Source organism: Cynocephalus volans, chromosome 2, assembly GCF_027409185.1.
Source record: "Cynocephalus volans isolate mCynVol1 chromosome 2, mCynVol1.pri, whole genome shotgun sequence".
Classification (NCBI taxonomy): Eukaryota; Metazoa; Chordata; class Mammalia; order Dermoptera; family Cynocephalidae; genus Cynocephalus; species Cynocephalus volans.
In genome coordinates this window covers 187,419,463-187,436,205 of record NC_084461.1, presented here as the reverse complement: position 1 = coordinate 187,436,205, position 16,743 = coordinate 187,419,463, and the positions used below count along the sequence as shown (strand labels likewise).

At 49.6% G+C, this 16,743-nt stretch overlaps 1 protein-coding gene across 1 annotated transcript; it reads left to right on the top strand.

Moving 5' to 3' along the window:
* The first annotated feature begins 3,267 nt into the window (after positions 1-3,267).
* On the top strand, positions 3,268-15,220 carry LOC134370119 (calcium release-activated calcium channel protein 1). The gene is made up of 2 exons (XM_063087106.1): positions 3,268-3,826; positions 14,210-15,220. Exons 1-2 carry the CDS (start codon positions 3,515-3,517, stop codon positions 14,819-14,821), a joined length of 924 nt encoding a protein of 307 aa, XP_062943176.1. The 5' UTR covers positions 3,268-3,514; the 3' UTR covers positions 14,822-15,220.
* The last annotated feature ends 1,523 nt before the right edge of the window (positions 15,221-16,743 follow it).

Below are 16,743 nucleotides of genomic sequence, written 5' to 3'. Positions count from 1 at the left end.
TAGCTGGACATCAGATTTACTTCTTCTGAGAATCGGATTGGCGGGGTGGCTGGGTGTCAAAGATCAGGGTCTATAAATAGGTATTTGTAATATCTCACTTTTGCTAAGAGGGTTGGGGGCTCAGAGAAGTCAAGTAATTTGCCCAAGGTCACACTGCAACTGAGAATTCAAGGAGACAGCCAACCTTAAGCACTATAGAAGACTAAAAATACTAAAGATAATCTAGTTTAGTGGTTCTCAGACTTTACCTGAAGAACTTGCTAAAAGTAAACTGCTTGGGTGGGTTTTTGTAACTTGCATTTTAACAAAATGCCTCTGAAAATTCTGATGCAAGGGGCAGGGATGATTGGGGTGGTAGTTATGTCCCAGATTCTGGAGATACACCAACTGGGTTAAAAGTCCTGTCATACTACTTACCCTTTGCCTCATTTTTCTCACCTGTTAAATGGTGATATTAATACCTTGGGGTTTTTGTAAGGAATTCCTGAGTTTAGTATATTTAATACAATAAAATAATAAACATTAAAATAATTTACTGTATTTAATATAATATAATTAATATGTAACTTTATATATTTATTATAATAAAGTGCTTAGAACAGGGCCTGTTATTAGGGAGTACTACTCAAGTGTTAACTAATTTTTTTCACTCCATATGATGGGGAGCTTGCTACCACCCAAGGCAGCTCATGCCATTTTGGTCAGCCCTGGGCTGCAGCCATTGGCCACCCTGGGCTTGGTTACTGCAGCTTTTTGAGTTAGACCTCAACACCCTCCAGTGTAGAGCAGATTGAAAACATTCCACTTGGCTATTTCGGATATAAGCCCCAAAAGGCCGAGAGCACACTAGGCCACTAGGGGGAGCCACACATAGTGTTTGGAGGCACTGCGGAGATGCGGAGCCTGGATTCCAATCCTGCTTCTCCGACTTTTGTGTCTTCTGGCAGGTGCTCTCTCTCTGGGCCCTTAGTTTGTCCATCCGTTGGGTATGGGTTTGGAGCATCTCATGGTCCCAGCTGGCTCTAACAAGGGTGGGGAAAAGTTATTAACCACCGGCTCTTCAGCGCACTAGGACACTGGGGCAGGGAGCAGGGATCGCCTAGACATCCCCGTTCCCCCCTACTCCCCCACCCCGCCCAAGTCTGGATAATATTTTTATTATTTCTCTTTTTTTGGCAGCTAGCCAGTTTTGGGATCCAAACCCTTGACCTTGGTGTTGTATGTAACACCATGCTCTAACCAATTAAGCTAACTAGTCAGCATATTTTTATTGTTTCTGATTTGTGCCAATGGGAGATTCAAACCCCAGAGAACTAGGAAATGTGGAGAGGTATGATGCAGGAGCTGGAGAAAGTAAGCCATTCACACCCTAAAGCCCACTTATGAGCGGCCTCTCCCAGATCCTTTTGTTCCTACTAAACCATCAAATTTCTCCTCCCAGCTTCCAGCCTCTTCCTACTCCTGACCTTAGGCCCCATCAGCCTCCATATGCTTTGTGTACCTAATCCTGAGCTGGGGTTTTTTTTAAGAACCAAAGACATATCATTATTTTACTCATCGAACCTGTTTCTATTCGGTGAGCCAGACCCTGTGGGAGGCCTGGGGTAATAGCGAAGTAATTGAAACAGACATGAACTCAGCCCTCAGGACCCTCACCTATTGACAAACAGGTCAACACACGAGTAAACTAGATTTCAGATATTGCAGTGATCAGAGCTATAAAGGAGAAAAATCCAGACGACTTGATAGATCGTGGTACAGGAGCAACTTCAGAGATGGAAGTTACTCTCTTTGGAGGTGATATTTGAGCTGAGACATGGATAGTAAGTGGAAAGAGTAACAAGCACAAAGGCCACCAGAGAAACAAGTCCAGTGGGGTGAGAAAGGCCTCTAGGGGGAATTCCAGAGACTTTTTTGGGAGGGGGGGGGGTCTTCAGTTTTATCCCGTAATGTGTTGGGTCGTGGGGCGCCCTCTAGTGGTGACAAGAGTTAATTTTCACATCACTCTCCTGCAATGCCACATGCCTGTGACTTGACTATAAGCTAATTGTGTCACTCATTCTTGTGTCTCCTACATTTATTCATTCAACAAATATTTACTGAGCGCCGAGTATGTGCCAAGCGACATTCTGGATGCTGGGGGTAGAGCTGTGAAACCGACAGTAAAGATCCCTGCCCTGGAATTGACTTTTCAGGGGTAGTTTCTAGCCCTTTACTCCACCTCCACCTCACCACTGCCGCCCATTATTCCCAAGCAGAATTGGCTTTCTAATGCTCCCACAGCCAAATATCTCTGCTTCAGGCTCTTAGCATTTGCAGTTCCCTTCCCCCCAGGAAAGCTAGTCCCTGGCTTTTTGCATCACTAGCTCAGGTCTCAGCTCAAATGCGACTTGGTCTGGAAGGTGAACTTATCTGTTGTTTATTGCCCCCCTCCCACTAAAATATAAGCTTCCATGAAGGTTATCATTTTCCTGGAATCCCTCAGATTAGCACAATAGGTGCTCAGAAGGCCCCTGCTGAATGGATTTGAGGATTCATTAGTTCAGAAAATACCTATCGGGTACCGGCTGACCCAATAACTGTCAGATGCATGAGTGAACAGAGCGAACAAAACAGACCAAAAATCCCCGCCTTAAAATAAATAAATAAAAATCCCCTGTCCCGAGTATTCTCAATTAAAATCGCAGCACCCGCACCACCCATCCCCTTTACCCTGCTTTTTAAGTTTTTCTATACATTTACTATCTTCTAAACTATTATAATTTACTCATTGGTGTCTGTGTCTCTCTCCCTCAAGAATGCAAGTTCCAAGAGGGCAGGGAATTTCGTCCACCCTGTTCACCACCCTACGTACCCCCACTGCCTAGAACAGTGTTGGCACCCAACAGACGCTCAATAAAAACTGACTGAACTCTAAACTTCAGCCTGCTCTTTTTCCTACGGACCTCGGGCCGCCTTGTTCCAAGGGGGATATGGGCCTCAGGAGGTAACCAGAGGTGGCCTCAGGAGTCCGAGCTCCTGGAGCACGGCCATCGGAGCAGCTGCAGAGACGTGAGGCGCCGGCAGTCGGAACTCGGCGAGGCCTGGGGCGTGGGGCGCTTCCAGGAAGAGGTGCGCCACGACCTGTGGGCGTTGCCGTCCGAGGGGGAGGGTCACATGACTCGCGCCCGCAACGCCCACCTCCTGGTGGGCGGTGATACTGGGAGGGCGGGGTGCATGCAAATCAGCCCGGGGCGGCGGCCAATCGCGGCGCGCGCCGAGGGTCCTGGTCGCTGGCCCGCGCGCAGGCTCGCGTCGCGGCCGCCGGGGGCTTTGGCAAGCCGCGGTGCGGGCCTGCGAGCTGGGTCTGCAGCAGCTTCTTACACCACCTGCCCGTTTTGTGTGGCCGGCGGGGCGAGGCCGGGCAGCGTGCGAGGGAGGCGGCGGCTGCCTCCGGCGGAGGCGGAGGTGCGGCGGGGTGGGGGCCGCCGACTTCACAGACATCGGGCCGGCCCGCGCCTTTGCAGTGTGCTCCATGCATCCGGAGCCCGCCCCGCCCCCGAGCAGCAACAGCCCCGAGTTTCCCCTCAGCGGCGGCAGCACCACTAGCGGCAGCCGCCGGAGCCGCCGCCTCAGCGGGGACGGGGAGCCGCCGGGGTCCCCGCCGCCGCCGCCGCCGCCGCCACCCGCCGTCACCTACCCGGACTGGATCGGCCAGAGTTACTCCAAGGTGATGAGCCTCAACGAGCACTCGATGCAGGCGCTGTCCTGGCGCAAACTCTACTTGAGCCGCGCCAAGCTCAAAGCCTCCAGCCGGACCTCGGCTCTGCTCTCCGGCTTCGCCATGGTGAGCTCGGGCCGCCCTGCCCTCCCCCCTCTCCTGTCCCGGCCGCTCCCGCCCGCAGCCCCTACGGGCCCACTGGGGAGCAGGCTGGGCGGGCCAGGCCGGCCGGGGGGTGAGGGGAAGAGCTGGGAGAAGCTGTCGTGGACGCTGGAGGGGGGCCAGAGGAGCTGGACGTGAGGACAGGTGGGCGACAAGTGACACCCGGTATGGAGGGGTGACAAGCCATTCAGAGGTCCAGGGTTGGGGGACCCAGGTGCCTTCAGATGGGCAAGCTTGATGCAGCAAGGGTAGAGGAACACAGCAAGAAAGGTGCTTTCGGGCCGGCCCATGGCTCACTCGGGAGAGTGCGGTGCTAATAACACCAAGGCCCCGGGTTCGGATCCCATATACGGATGGCCGGTTGGCTCACTGGGTGAGCGTGGTGCTGACCACACCAAGTCAAGGGTTAAGATCCCCTTACCGGTCATCTTTTTTAAAAAAAAAAAAAAAGAAAGGTGCTTTCCCCGAGTGAGATCTGCAAGCAGAGTTCCAGCGGTGTGCAGGGGGAAGGAAGGACTCAAAGAGTATGACCCATTCATGGCAGCTGTCAGGAGGTGCAGGCGGGGAGAGAGACTTTTGTGTCCCCACACTTGAGGCCAGAGGTATTGGCCATATTCTTTCAATCAGCTAGTAGAGGGGGTTTCCTGGCGCCCTTTCTCCACCGCATTTTCCAAGAGCCTCAGCCTGGGGGTTTGACAACCAGTCCCCACCCTCAGTTTCTTCTCCAGAAACTCGCTACTGAGTCACTGGGTGTGGGGGAGGAGGAAGGGACATGTTCCCCTTGAATGGGCTCTTTCTTGAGTTAGTGGGTAGGCATATTTTCCTTTCCCCATGTCCCAGGGGGCTGGCATGAGAAGCCTCTGAGGGCTGAGGTGGGTGAGGCTGCAGGTTGGGCCAGATAAGTGGTTCTGGGGACACCCTCAGGCCTGGGATCTTGGAGTCCCTCTGGGGCAGGGCACAACATAACAACTATGTTATTATCATTTATTATCACTTTTGGTGAAATCAGCCTACATGCAATAGGTCTGCACCCCTCCCCAACGTCTCTAGCCCAGAGCACTGAGTGAGCTAAGCCCTTGGCCATGAGGGAGGGAGTGGCTTCACCCTTCGTGTTTTCTTGGGAAGGGAGTGTGTCTGGGTCTCCCCATGTTCTACAAACAAGTGGGCAGGTACAGTGGAGCCTGAGTTTTTTAGAGGCCCAGAGCAGTGGGCCACAGTGGACCAGGAGATTGGGCATCTGGGAAACAGCTGTCCCAGCTCTGCCATTTGGCTGCCTGTGTGACTTCAGGCAAATCACTATCCCTCTCTGGGCCTTGATTTCTGAATGGGTAAATGAAGGCTCCTACTGAAAAGTTTCTCTGAGTTTGAGAATGAAATTGAGGGAGCCCTTAAAAAGAGATCAGAGTGCATGTAAGTGTGTAAAGGGGCAGCACTCTAGATTTTAGTTTAGGTCAATATGATGAAATTCTATTGTGTCAATCCCAAATCCTGAGAGACCAGCCTGTGCCTCTGCCTGAAGAATCTCTTAAAATAGCTGACATTTACCAAACACTCACTCTGTACTAGGCACTGTATAGGTTCCCTAACTCACAGGCTTCCTTCTCAACAATGCTTTGAGCTGTTTTTGTCAAGGGACTTTCCCAAGGCTGCACAGCTAGTCTGGTGGAGCTGGATTTGAACTTGGCTCTGCTGGCATCCACAACTCTATTATAACTCATTTGTGGTATAGGAAGCTCTGATCAATGTCCAGCCAGGGACATGTTAGGACCAGGCCTAGGGAATGAGAAATAGAGCAAAAAAGTTTCTCATAAGCCAGAGAGTTTTACAGCTTGTGGGGAGGGAGCCTCCAATTGTCAGCTTTTTCCTGCAGTGCTCTGGGTTTAAGATGGTGGTATACCCGTTGTCTTTTTTCTTGTGGTTGTAAATTCATAGTTGCCCCAGGCCCCTTCTCACTCCAGGAGAGGTGAAGATCCCATGGTTGATGCTTTCCTGCCTTTTAAGTCCTCTCTTCCTACCAAAGAAGACAGGCCTTGAAATCAAGTGTCACCTCCTCTCCTTCCTCTTGCTAAAAACAGTGAGGGAAAGTCAGGAGGCCGGGGCAGCCAGTGACATTGGGTGGGCTTTGACTCACCCAGACTGTCTCTTGGGGACCTTTCTTTTTCCCGACCCTGGTGGAGAAGGCTTCCTGGCTCCTCTGACAGAATCCCCAAAGTTCTGTAGGAAGGGGCTGAACCCCACCAAAGCCTCCATTCTGGGGCATTTTGCCACGAAGCTGGAAATCTATGGGAGAGATTGGATTGGGTTCAAGGTGGGGGATCAGCCGGGAAGTTCTGACCATGCTGCACCCCCACCACAGACACCCAAGCCTGTGAGTGAGCGTCAGAGAGGAAAGGGTGCCAGGCAGCCCCGATACCATGGTAACAAGAGTGACAAGTTTCCTGGATTATTCTCCATTGGCCTGTGAGTCAGCACAACCAATTTCCTGCCCCCAGCGGGCTTCCTTCCTAGAGACCTGGAAAACCAGAGGAGCTGACATGACCTTTGATCTTCAAGGGGTGGGAGAGGTGCAGAAAATGCCAGGCTCACCTGCTCACCAGGTGGAATTGAGGGGTGGTCTTCCAAAAAGCCTGGAGGGGATTGAAAGATTCCCTGCTTCGTGGGTGGAAGGGCCTGGCCGGGAGCCCGTGAAGTGTTGGGGGTAGGCTGTGGGACCTCAGCTCACAGGCAAAAAAACAGGCTTTTACTTCTTTGAAGCTAGTTTTCTCACATGCCCAAAGGTTGCAAAGATCCTACTCTCCCATGGACTTGCATGAGTATTCATTACAAGGCCAGCCTGGTCCAGGGAAGGGTTCAGGAATTTTCAGGATCTGATGATGTACACCTTGGCCAGACCCTCTCTGGTCTGCAGACAAAATTTTCATCCCTGACAGCATTTCTAGAAACAGCAGGCCTTGGCTGGACTCAGCATCCAAACTCTAACGAAAGACAACAAAATGAGGGGCCCTGATCAACTTCCTGCAGTGCTCCTTGAGCTGAGTGTACCCTCGTGGGCTTTGATTCAGTTCATCTGTGCCTCAGTTTACCTCTGGGAAAGAGGCAGCCAGCCTCATACCAACCCCATCCCCTGCAAGATTGGCGACACACGTGGCGATCTGGTCTGCTGGGGAAGGCAGGCTGTAATGTTAGCCTAAGCAGAAGATAATTGGGAAGGTCAGCCTGCTGCCGTAAACAAAATGCTTTCCACGACCTGGGATCAATTATTTTTGGATTATCTGCCTCCTCAAGTTCTCTGCCTGCCAGCACCCTTTTATTCCCAGGTTCCAGAGCGGGTTCAGAAGTTGCTTGGAATTTCATTGAAAATGAGTTGAAAGGAAGTGCTCAAATCATAAGACATTATTGATGTGACATGTTTGGAGTTTAGGGGTATGGAGATGAGCAAGAAGTTACTAATTAATGCTTAGAGTATCACTTACTAATAGTAACCGTTGTTGCTGTTGTTGATTGGGCTCTTGCAATGGACTAGACACTGTGCCGAGTGCTCGCCACGTATCATCTTGTGTGATCTTCCTACAACCCACCCCTGCCTGGCGGGGTGGGTGTCATCCTAGCTGCATGACTTGCTCAAGGTCACCTGTTTGGTAAGCTGCAGAGCTCTGTGACTGTGGTGTAGTCTCGTTGCTGTGGGAGAGAAAGTAGAGGAAAATAAGAACAGAACTTGGGCCAGACAACTTGAGTTCAAATCCCAGCTCTCCCTCTTATAAGACCTTGGGGAAGTCACTCAACCTTTCAGAGCCTCAGTTTCCTCATCTCTAAAAGGGGTTAATGGTAGTACCAACCTCATTGGTGTGAAGATTCATTGAGTTAATATTATAAAGCACTTGTAATACCTGACCTAGGTATCCAGGAAATTTGCTTACCCTTGTTCCCTTGGTGGTGGGGCTGCTTTGTAAGGGTTAACTGAGTCAGAACACGTGATTCCAGCAAAGCCTTGAGGGTGGTGGAGTGAGGTCTTGGGAAAGAGCTCTCTGGTCAAAAGAAGTGGCAGGAACAAAGTTACGGAGATTAGAAATTAATAGGGTCTCAGGGAATGGTGGGGGCTGGTGTGGCTGAGGTTGAGGGTGTGTAGGGAGTAGTAGAGAAAGATGAATCTAGCCAGGCAAGATGATGAAGGGCCTTGATTGGCTGTTTAGGAAGTTTGAACTCTTGCATAGGCACTGGGGAGCCATTGAAGGTTTTAGACAGAGGAGTTACATGGCAAATCCTGTAATGATGATGGTGGTTACTATTTACTGGACCCTTGTTGTGCCAGGCATGAGCCTAAACCCTTTTCTTTCATTCTTGTTTAATCCTTACTTCAGCTCTTAAAAGTATGCACTGGAAAACTAAGGCTCCTAGAGGTTAAAGTCACGCAGCTAGTAGAATTCAAGCTCTGGTCTGTCTGACTTGGAGCCTTTTCTCTCTACCACCTTGTCTACCACCCTCCTTAGCCTGTTGATAACCGGGTCTTTGAAATCTTCCAGATGCATGATTTGTAAGCGGGGCTGTGTATAAATGGAATTTTGCTGAATGCCCCAAGGGGAGGGTGCTCTCTGCCCAGCAGAGAAACCTTTTGTAAAATTTCACAAGTGCCTGTGGCATATTTCTGGAATTTTCTTCAGCTGGGAGCAGTGTTGAGCAATGCTAGTAGCTGGGTCCCTGGCTGTTAAAGAACTCTTAAGTAGGTTTCCTAAGGCAGCAATATAATAATTAATGTTGGGTAGGGGTAGGGGGTAGAGTTCCCTTGGAGAAATAAAACTGAATATAAAGTTTAAACACAGGTAGGGAGATATCTCTCTGATGGGACTTCTAAGGGTGGTGTTCCCAGAAGGGACATCTCAGATTGATATAGGGCCACAGACTGTTTTCTTCCCAGGAGAATCTTGTGGGACTATTATTTGACAGCCCTCTTTGGGGAGCACTGGTCTAACCCAGGGGTCGGCCACCTTTTTCTGTGAAGGGATCATTGGATCTCAGTGGCAACTACTTAACTCTGCCATTGTAGCTGGAAAGCAGCAGCCCCAGGCAATTGTTAAGTGAATGGGCGTGGCTATATACCAATAAAACTTTATTGGCAAAAACTACAGTCTGAAGGCTGAAGTCTGCTGGCCCCTCGTCTGAACTGCAGTCCCCAAACTTTTGAGAACATACCCCTATCAGATTTTTAGCACTAGCCACAATATTTGTATAAGTTATATATATATGTGTGTGTTCTGATAAAACATCTGAATTGTAAACATATATATAAATAAAAAGTAGAAAAGGTGAAAGGATGAGCTAAATCAATAAATATCATTAGAAGATCTAGTATGATCTTCCAGTTCCCAAGGGATCACCTGGGATTGTCCACCGGACACTTTGGAGCCCCTGGGTTGATATGCCCAAGCTCAGGTCTTCCTGCATTCTTTTAGCCACCTTTTACTGAGGCGCAGTTCTTGGTGCTGGAGAAACAGAAATACCTCGGAGTAGAGTGGTGAAAATACTTATTTGCTTAAGTATTTAGTGCCTGTCATTCTTCCTCCCCCTCCCCTTCCTGGGGCAGGGATCTCACTGTCTTACTCCCTGCTTTATCTCCAGCAGGGCCACAAGATCTTTCAGGCACACAGTAAGTTCTCTGTAACTATTTTCTGGGAATCAATGAATAGCTCCGGTTCTCACTGGGGAGGCCAGGGAACAGGTGTGACTTGGAAGATAATGAAGAAGTCTCAATTAGCCAGATGAAGAAAAAGTCTAGGTCTGTGTCTTTTCCCCTCTTCAGTTTGCAGGTTCAACCTGTAAGTGGCTGGTGAGATAAAGGTGGTGAGTTGCAGGCTAGCCAGTTAGCTCAGTTGGTTAGAGCATGGTACTGATTACACCAAAGTCCAGGGTTTGGTCCCTGTACCAGCCAGCTGCCAAAAAAAAAATTTAGTAAGTTGCAATCAGTATTTTTTTTTTTAATTAAATAAGGATGGAATGAAATAGAAAAGAGCAGCCTGCATTGCATCTTATATGAAGAGACTGTATTGGCATAAACTTGTTTCTGTAATAAATGTGTGTCTATTTATAGAAACATTTGGAGTACTGGACTGTCGTGGTCAAAAGAGTTTGTAAACCACTGGACTAGGCCTCAATCACCTCTTAATAGATGGTTTGCATTTAAGGAGGGGCGGGCAGGCTCAGACAGCTCAGGGAGACCCTGGGCGACTGTGGCTTGCCCTTGTATTCCAGGCTGCAGTCACCCACACTCCTAAAAAGGTGAACAAGAGAAGACCTGGGCTGTGGAAAGGAAAATGGTATATCTCAGCTGTGGGCGCTGACCTCAGGCCTGGTATGGGAGGGCTGCCTCAGAAGGGCCTGGACTTGCAGGCGCCAGGTGCTTGGGGTCTCCATGGAGCCCAGCAGGAGTGAAGAGAGGTGTTGGCATTGGGGTGGGATGGGCAGATGCCTGGCAAAGTCAACCAGGCCCTCCCTTTACAGGATCCTATAATCCTCTTCTTTGACTCTTGCTTGAGGTTTGGCATGTAAGCATCCCATGTGGGGAGTCCGTGGACCAGTGCGAGGTGGGGCTGGTGGTCCTTTGTCCTTCCTATCCCTTTAGGATGCATGTGGCCAGGTTCAAGCAGGCCCAGGACTGTTTGGGAGCTGTTTATTTTGGGTTAACGGGCTATATTTACCTTGCAAAGCTGCGTGCAATCTGATCTGATCTCTCTGGGACTCAGCTGGGGCCCTAGAAGCCAGCTGCCAGATTCTGCGAGGCCCCCTGACTTTACTTTCCCCACCCGTGGGGAGATTTCCCAAGTGGGAAACATTCTGGAAAAAGCAGTGGCTTTTAATCCTGTGAATAATTTTCATCAGGATCCATGATTTGTGCCTGATGTTCCTTCTTTTACACAGCCCCGTTGCTTTGAACTTGGTCCTGAATGTGGAAATGGCACATACAGCCTGCCTGGGTCGCCGGAGTTCCAGGAATCACAAGGTCCAGCAAGGTTAATAGGGTTTGTTCCAGAACAAACCAGTAGGCCCCTTCCTCCTCCTGGGAGGGCTCAGCCTCTCCCTAGCCCAGGACCTCAAGGGAGGACTGGGTAGTTTTGGTGTCCCCAGGCTGGGTGTGTCCCAACAGCTGCCTTTTCTGGCCCTGGAACCTGTGGATGTGACAAATGGTGTGGAGTGGGTGGTCTGTGTGCTGTGGAGGTGGCCATCTAGCCAGGTATGGTTTGGGGTACACTTTCGCCATGTGCCAAGGCTTGTGCTGGAACATGGGCACACGGGCTTGGCTCTCTCCAACCTGAGCTGAGGGCGTCCAGGGGCTGTTTCTCTTCCACTGCATGCTCTGTGTTTATTTGTTTTTTTAACGAGGATTTGTTGAGTTTCTCATGTGGGCAGCCCTATGCTAAACATTTATATATCACAACCTCATTTCATCTCAGCGACCGTGTAAGGGAGGCTGTTACCCGCATTGCACATGGCTTTGGAGCCAAGTGGGCTTGAGTTCAAATCCCCACCCAACAGCAGTATAACCCTACGGGCAGCTGACCTCGCCTCTCTGACCCTCAGCTTCCTCATTTGTAAAAGAATAATAATGATATTACTGATAATCATGGATACTTGGTTAAGTTTGTTTTATGCCAGGTCTTATTCCATGGGATTTATAGTCATTAACTCGTCGGATCCTCATAACAACCATTGAAGTAAGTCCCTATTTTATAGACTGGAAGCTGTGGCACAGAGAGGTTGAGATACTTGTTCAAGGTTACCAGCTTTGTAAGTGGAGGAGCCAGTTCACACCCAGCTGGGTGGTTGTGGGTCTGTGCTCTTAACGGCTCTATAGATGGGGGACACATTACCTCGGGGGTGGCCGGGATGCAAGTGAGGCACTAGGTAAGGGAACAGACTGGGAGTACATACCTGTATACAGGCCCCTGTATACACCCCCAGCACCCACCTCAGGGCCTGGCCCACCTAACAGATCCGGACATTTCCAGGGAGTGGATAAGTAGCCTGGGGATCTGGGGCAGCAAGCACTGGGCCTCCTGCTTGTCCTTTCTCTGGTTTCAGGTTCCGGGGCAGCAGGCCAAAACAGGAAGAGGAAGTGCTGGGGGTGGGGAGGTGGCAGGAGACTCTGGCTGCTGGAGGTGCCCCCCTTTCCCAGGTGTGGGCAGGCTGGGGGCAGAGACCAGGGAGCCACGTAAGCCACCATGCCCTGGTGGGCCCGGATAACCCTATGTCCCTCACCCGCATGCACTAAGGTGCCCAGCACCCTCACCCGCATGTAGGGAGAATTCTCAGGGTTGGCTTTAGTCCACCAGTGATCTTAAAAACAGTCAAAATTCTGATGGCACTGCCCCAAATTTATATGAGCTTCAAGTGTTTTGTAAATGCCTGGACTGGAAAAGTACATACAATTGTCAGTTGTGGGAATTTTTAGGCAAAATTCTGTGAATCCCACTGAAATGGTCTGAAAAGTCCTATGAATATATATATATATATATATAAAATACACACACACACACACACACACACACACACACACACACACACACACACACACACACACACACACACACACACACACACACACACACACTTGCATGTTTTAATGTTTTTTCTGTTTTTTTAAGGTGTCCAATATTTTCACCAGATCCTCAAAGGTGTCTGATCCCAAGTCAGCTCTTAATCTCACCACATCCCCTCCTTTTTCAGGACCACGCTCTAACCAGCTGTCTCTCCTTTTTCAGATAGAGCAGAGGGTCTTGACTGAGGTCACAGTGAAACAGGGACATTTCTGGAGCTAGAACCCAGGTCTGCCAATTTGTCCTTGGTATTCTTTCTGCCTGAGCGTGCCCCTCCAGCAGGAGGGTAGCAACCCCAGGAGGATTTCATGTAAAGACAGTTTGGGGATGAGGTTTCTTAACTGAATAAAAACAATAAAGCTCACTTTTATCGAGAGGTTTACTGTGTGCCAGGCACTAAGTATTTTACTTGAATTAACTCAGTCCTCACAACAACCCTCTGAGGCATGTACCTTTATTCCCATCTTACAGATGTGGAAACTGAGGCACAGAAAGTGAAAGGAACTTGCCAGAGTCACACAGCCTAATAGAAGGCAGAGGAGTCAGGGTTTGAAGCCAGGCAGCCTGGCAGAAGGTGAGCTGGTGGGGAAGGAAGGAGCCCATCCACACCTAGGGATAAAGAGGGTCCAAGGCAGGCTGCAGGATCTCCCTGCCTGCCTGTGGGTCAGGCTGGTGTGAGGCTAGTGTATAAACTTCAGCAGCAGACATCCCCCCTCTGAATTTGCCACACACATAGCAAACGTTTTATAAAGAGTCACCGTCCTTGATAATATTGCCGTTGGTGCCCGCTGCCCCTGTCCCTCCAGCCCCAGCAGGTAGACCCTGGCAGTGTGCCTACCACCCGCTGCTCCCAGCCCAGATCTGATGAGCTGGCTCCTTTGAATGGGGGTGATTTGCAAGACCCAGGTGAGAAGCAGCAGGTGGCAAGTGCAGAGCATGCCCCTGGTGACCCCAGATCCACAGGTCTCCAGGAATTGGGAGCAGCTAGTGTGTCACCCCTGGGGCTTGGGGGAAGAGATGGCTCCAGGGCTTGCTGGCCACCCAGCCCACACCAGGGTTGAATCCATATCTTCCGGGAAGTCTCTCGGTTCCTTGTAGGTCTGTGCACTATGTTCTCAGAAAGGGCGTGGGCATGACCTGGGAGAGCCTTCACCTCTCCAGCTACCACCATGTCCCCAGAGCAGGGCATGAAGGAGATCTTCTGCTCGGGTGTGAGAATGTGTGGCCAACAGGGATGGTGGGGGGGGGGGGGTTTACTGCATTTTTTTTACTATAATAAAATATGAGTAACAAAATTTACCATCTTGACCATATATGGTGGTTGGTTTTTAACATCTGGCTGGGTGTTAATAGCAGTGATTGCCATTTGGGAGGTGATTACCATGTGCCAGGAGCTCTCATTTAATTGTGAAAATAATCCTATAGACTAATATGATACGCCTGTTTTACAGATAAGAAAGTTGAGGCTCAGAGGTTAAATGACTTTCCCAAGGACACACAGCTAGTAAGTGGCAGAGCTGAGCCTCAAATCCAGGCAGACTTAGCTCCAAGTCTGCTCTTTTCACTAATACTTTCTGCCACTTCTCATCCCCAGGAGAGTGGGTCTTACTATCTCCATTATATACATGTGGAGACTGAAGCTCAGAGAGGCCAAGTGACTGACCCAGGGTCCCAGAGCCTAACAGGAGGAGGGCCAGGATTCGAGCATGGCTCTGTGAGCCAGGACCATCCTGGCACTCACCCACCTGTCCCCCTCCCCCAGGTGGCGATGGTGGAGGTGCAGCTGGACGCTGACCACGACTACCCGCCGGGGCTGCTCATTGCCTTCAGCGCCTGCACCACAGTGCTGGTGGCCGTGCACCTGTTTGCACTCATGATCAGCACCTGCATCCTGCCCAACATCGAGGCGGTGAGCAATGTGCACAACCTCAACTCGGTCAAGGAATCACCCCATGAGCGCATGCATCGCCACATCGAGCTGGCCTGGGCCTTCTCCACTGTCATCGGCACACTGCTCTTCCTGGCTGAGGTGGTGCTGCTCTGCTGGGTCAAGTTCTTGCCCCTCAAGAAGCAGCCAGGCCAGCCACGGCCCACTAGCAAGCCCCCGGCCGGTGGCGCTGCTGCCAATGTCAGCAGCGGCAGCACCAGTGGCATCACCCCAGGCCAGGCAGCTGCCATCGCCTCCACCACTATCATGGTCCCCTTTGGCCTGGTCTTCATCGTCTTTGCCGTCCACTTCTACCGCTCGCTGGTCAGCCATAAGACGGACCGACAGTTCCAGGAGCTCAACGAGCTGGCCGAGTTTGCCCGCTTGCAGGACCAGCTGGACCACAGAGGGGACCACCCCTTGACGCCCGGCAGCCACTATGCCTAAGCCCTCGCGGGTCTGGGCCCTTCAGAGCTTTGGCCTTACACCCTTTCCCATGACCTTGTCCTGCCCCAACCTCAAGGACCGCCTGTGCAGGGGGATCGGCTTCACTCAGGGGGCAGAGAGTGAAGGGAAGAGGCTTTTTGTAAAAGAAATTATTGCACTTTGAAACTTTCCTCTAAGAGAATAAGCACTTCCTGTTCTTCCAGCTCCAAATCCACCTCCTGTTAGGAGGCTGTGGGGGCCAGCGTAGGGACAGATGCTGCCTTTGTCCCTCCTCCTCCCCATGCCAGTGCCACCTGGATGCTTCCTGTCCTTTCTGTCTTGACCTCCCCGTTCAGCGGAGAGAGTGTGTGTGTGTCTGTGTGTGTGTGTGTGAACACATAAATATACTCATAAGGGACACTTTCTTGTGTCTGTATTTGTTGGGACTGGGCTGTCTGGTAGTATTTTTCCTGGTGCCCCATTCAGGTGAGCCTGTAAGCAAAGTTTTTTAAAAAGTTTGTTTTCAACACTTCATTTTGAGAAAAAAAATTTTTTTTCTTTTGGCACTGGCTGGTATGGGAAACTGAACCCTTGACCGTGGTGTTACAAGGCCATGCTCTAACTGAGCTAACTGGCCAGCCCTGAGAAATTGCAAACCTAGAAAAAAGCTGCATGAAATATATAGCGTTATTTCTTGTTATTCGAGGTAGATAGATTCTATAAAGTCATCATGAACATTGGATTAGCGGGTATTGAACCATTGATCCTAAGGGAAATACAGTATTAGGTTCCTGCCAGCCTCTGGTCATGATATTTTCATCAACCAATTAATACGTAATCTGTTTTAGGAGTATTTCTGTTTAAAGACTTCCTTATATTGTTGACGTGTTACCATTGAACTCACAGCCAACAGCACTAAAACTCACTTTTTCTCTGTAGGACACATCATATCCTTCTTGCACTTACGAATGCTAGACAGCACTCATGTATCTCACTTGGGGACCATTTTAAACAGCAAAATCAATAAAAAGCACAAAAATGTGAAAAATGTGATACTAAATAGACTGTGAAAAGGACACTTGTTTACAGTATGAAAGCTGAAACGAGAGGGCACAATATCGCCCTGGTCGACCTTAGCAAGTAGTGAATTCACAAATACTGAAACTGAATAGTAAGGATGGACTCTGTGTATTTTCCCTCCTGAGCCATATGCCTTAGTTACAGGGGTCATGGTCCTTCATGCCTAAATACTGCCTCCTAAAACCAAGGACATTCCCCTACATAACAACAAAGCAATGATCAAATTCAGGAAATTTGACATTTTTGGGGGTGGCTGACATTGATGCAATGCAATTACCTAACATAACATCCATGTTCAATTTCCCATTTGTCCCAATAATGTCCTTCTTAGCTGTGCTTTTTCTAATCCAGAAATGTATATTCCAGTGAGTTGTCCCATCTTAGTTTCCTTTAATTTGGAACAGTTCCTCAGCCTTTGTTTTTTTTTCTTTTTGCAGCTGGCCAGTAGGGGGATCAGAACCCTTGACCTTGGTGTATTAACATTTTTGAAGAGTCCAGGCCTGTGATTTTGTAGAATGCTCCCTCAGTTTGGTTTCTCTGATATTTTCTCATTATTAAAGTCAAGTTGTGCATTTTGGCAGGAGTATGTTAGTGAAATTGTGTCAGGATCCATTTAAAATAACAAAATGCAAATAGTTAACCATTGTGTGCAGATGCTGTTGTAAGTACTGTGCATCGCTCATTTCACCCTCAACAGCTTTATGAGGTGGGTACTATTATTATCTCCATCTTGCATGTGACAAAACTGATGTCCGAAGAGGTTAAGTAACTTGCCAGTATTTGAACCTGGAAAGTCTGGCTCAGAGTCTAGGCTCTCATAAAAATCACCTGGGCTGATTCTCATTTTGCTTGAAAAATTGGAA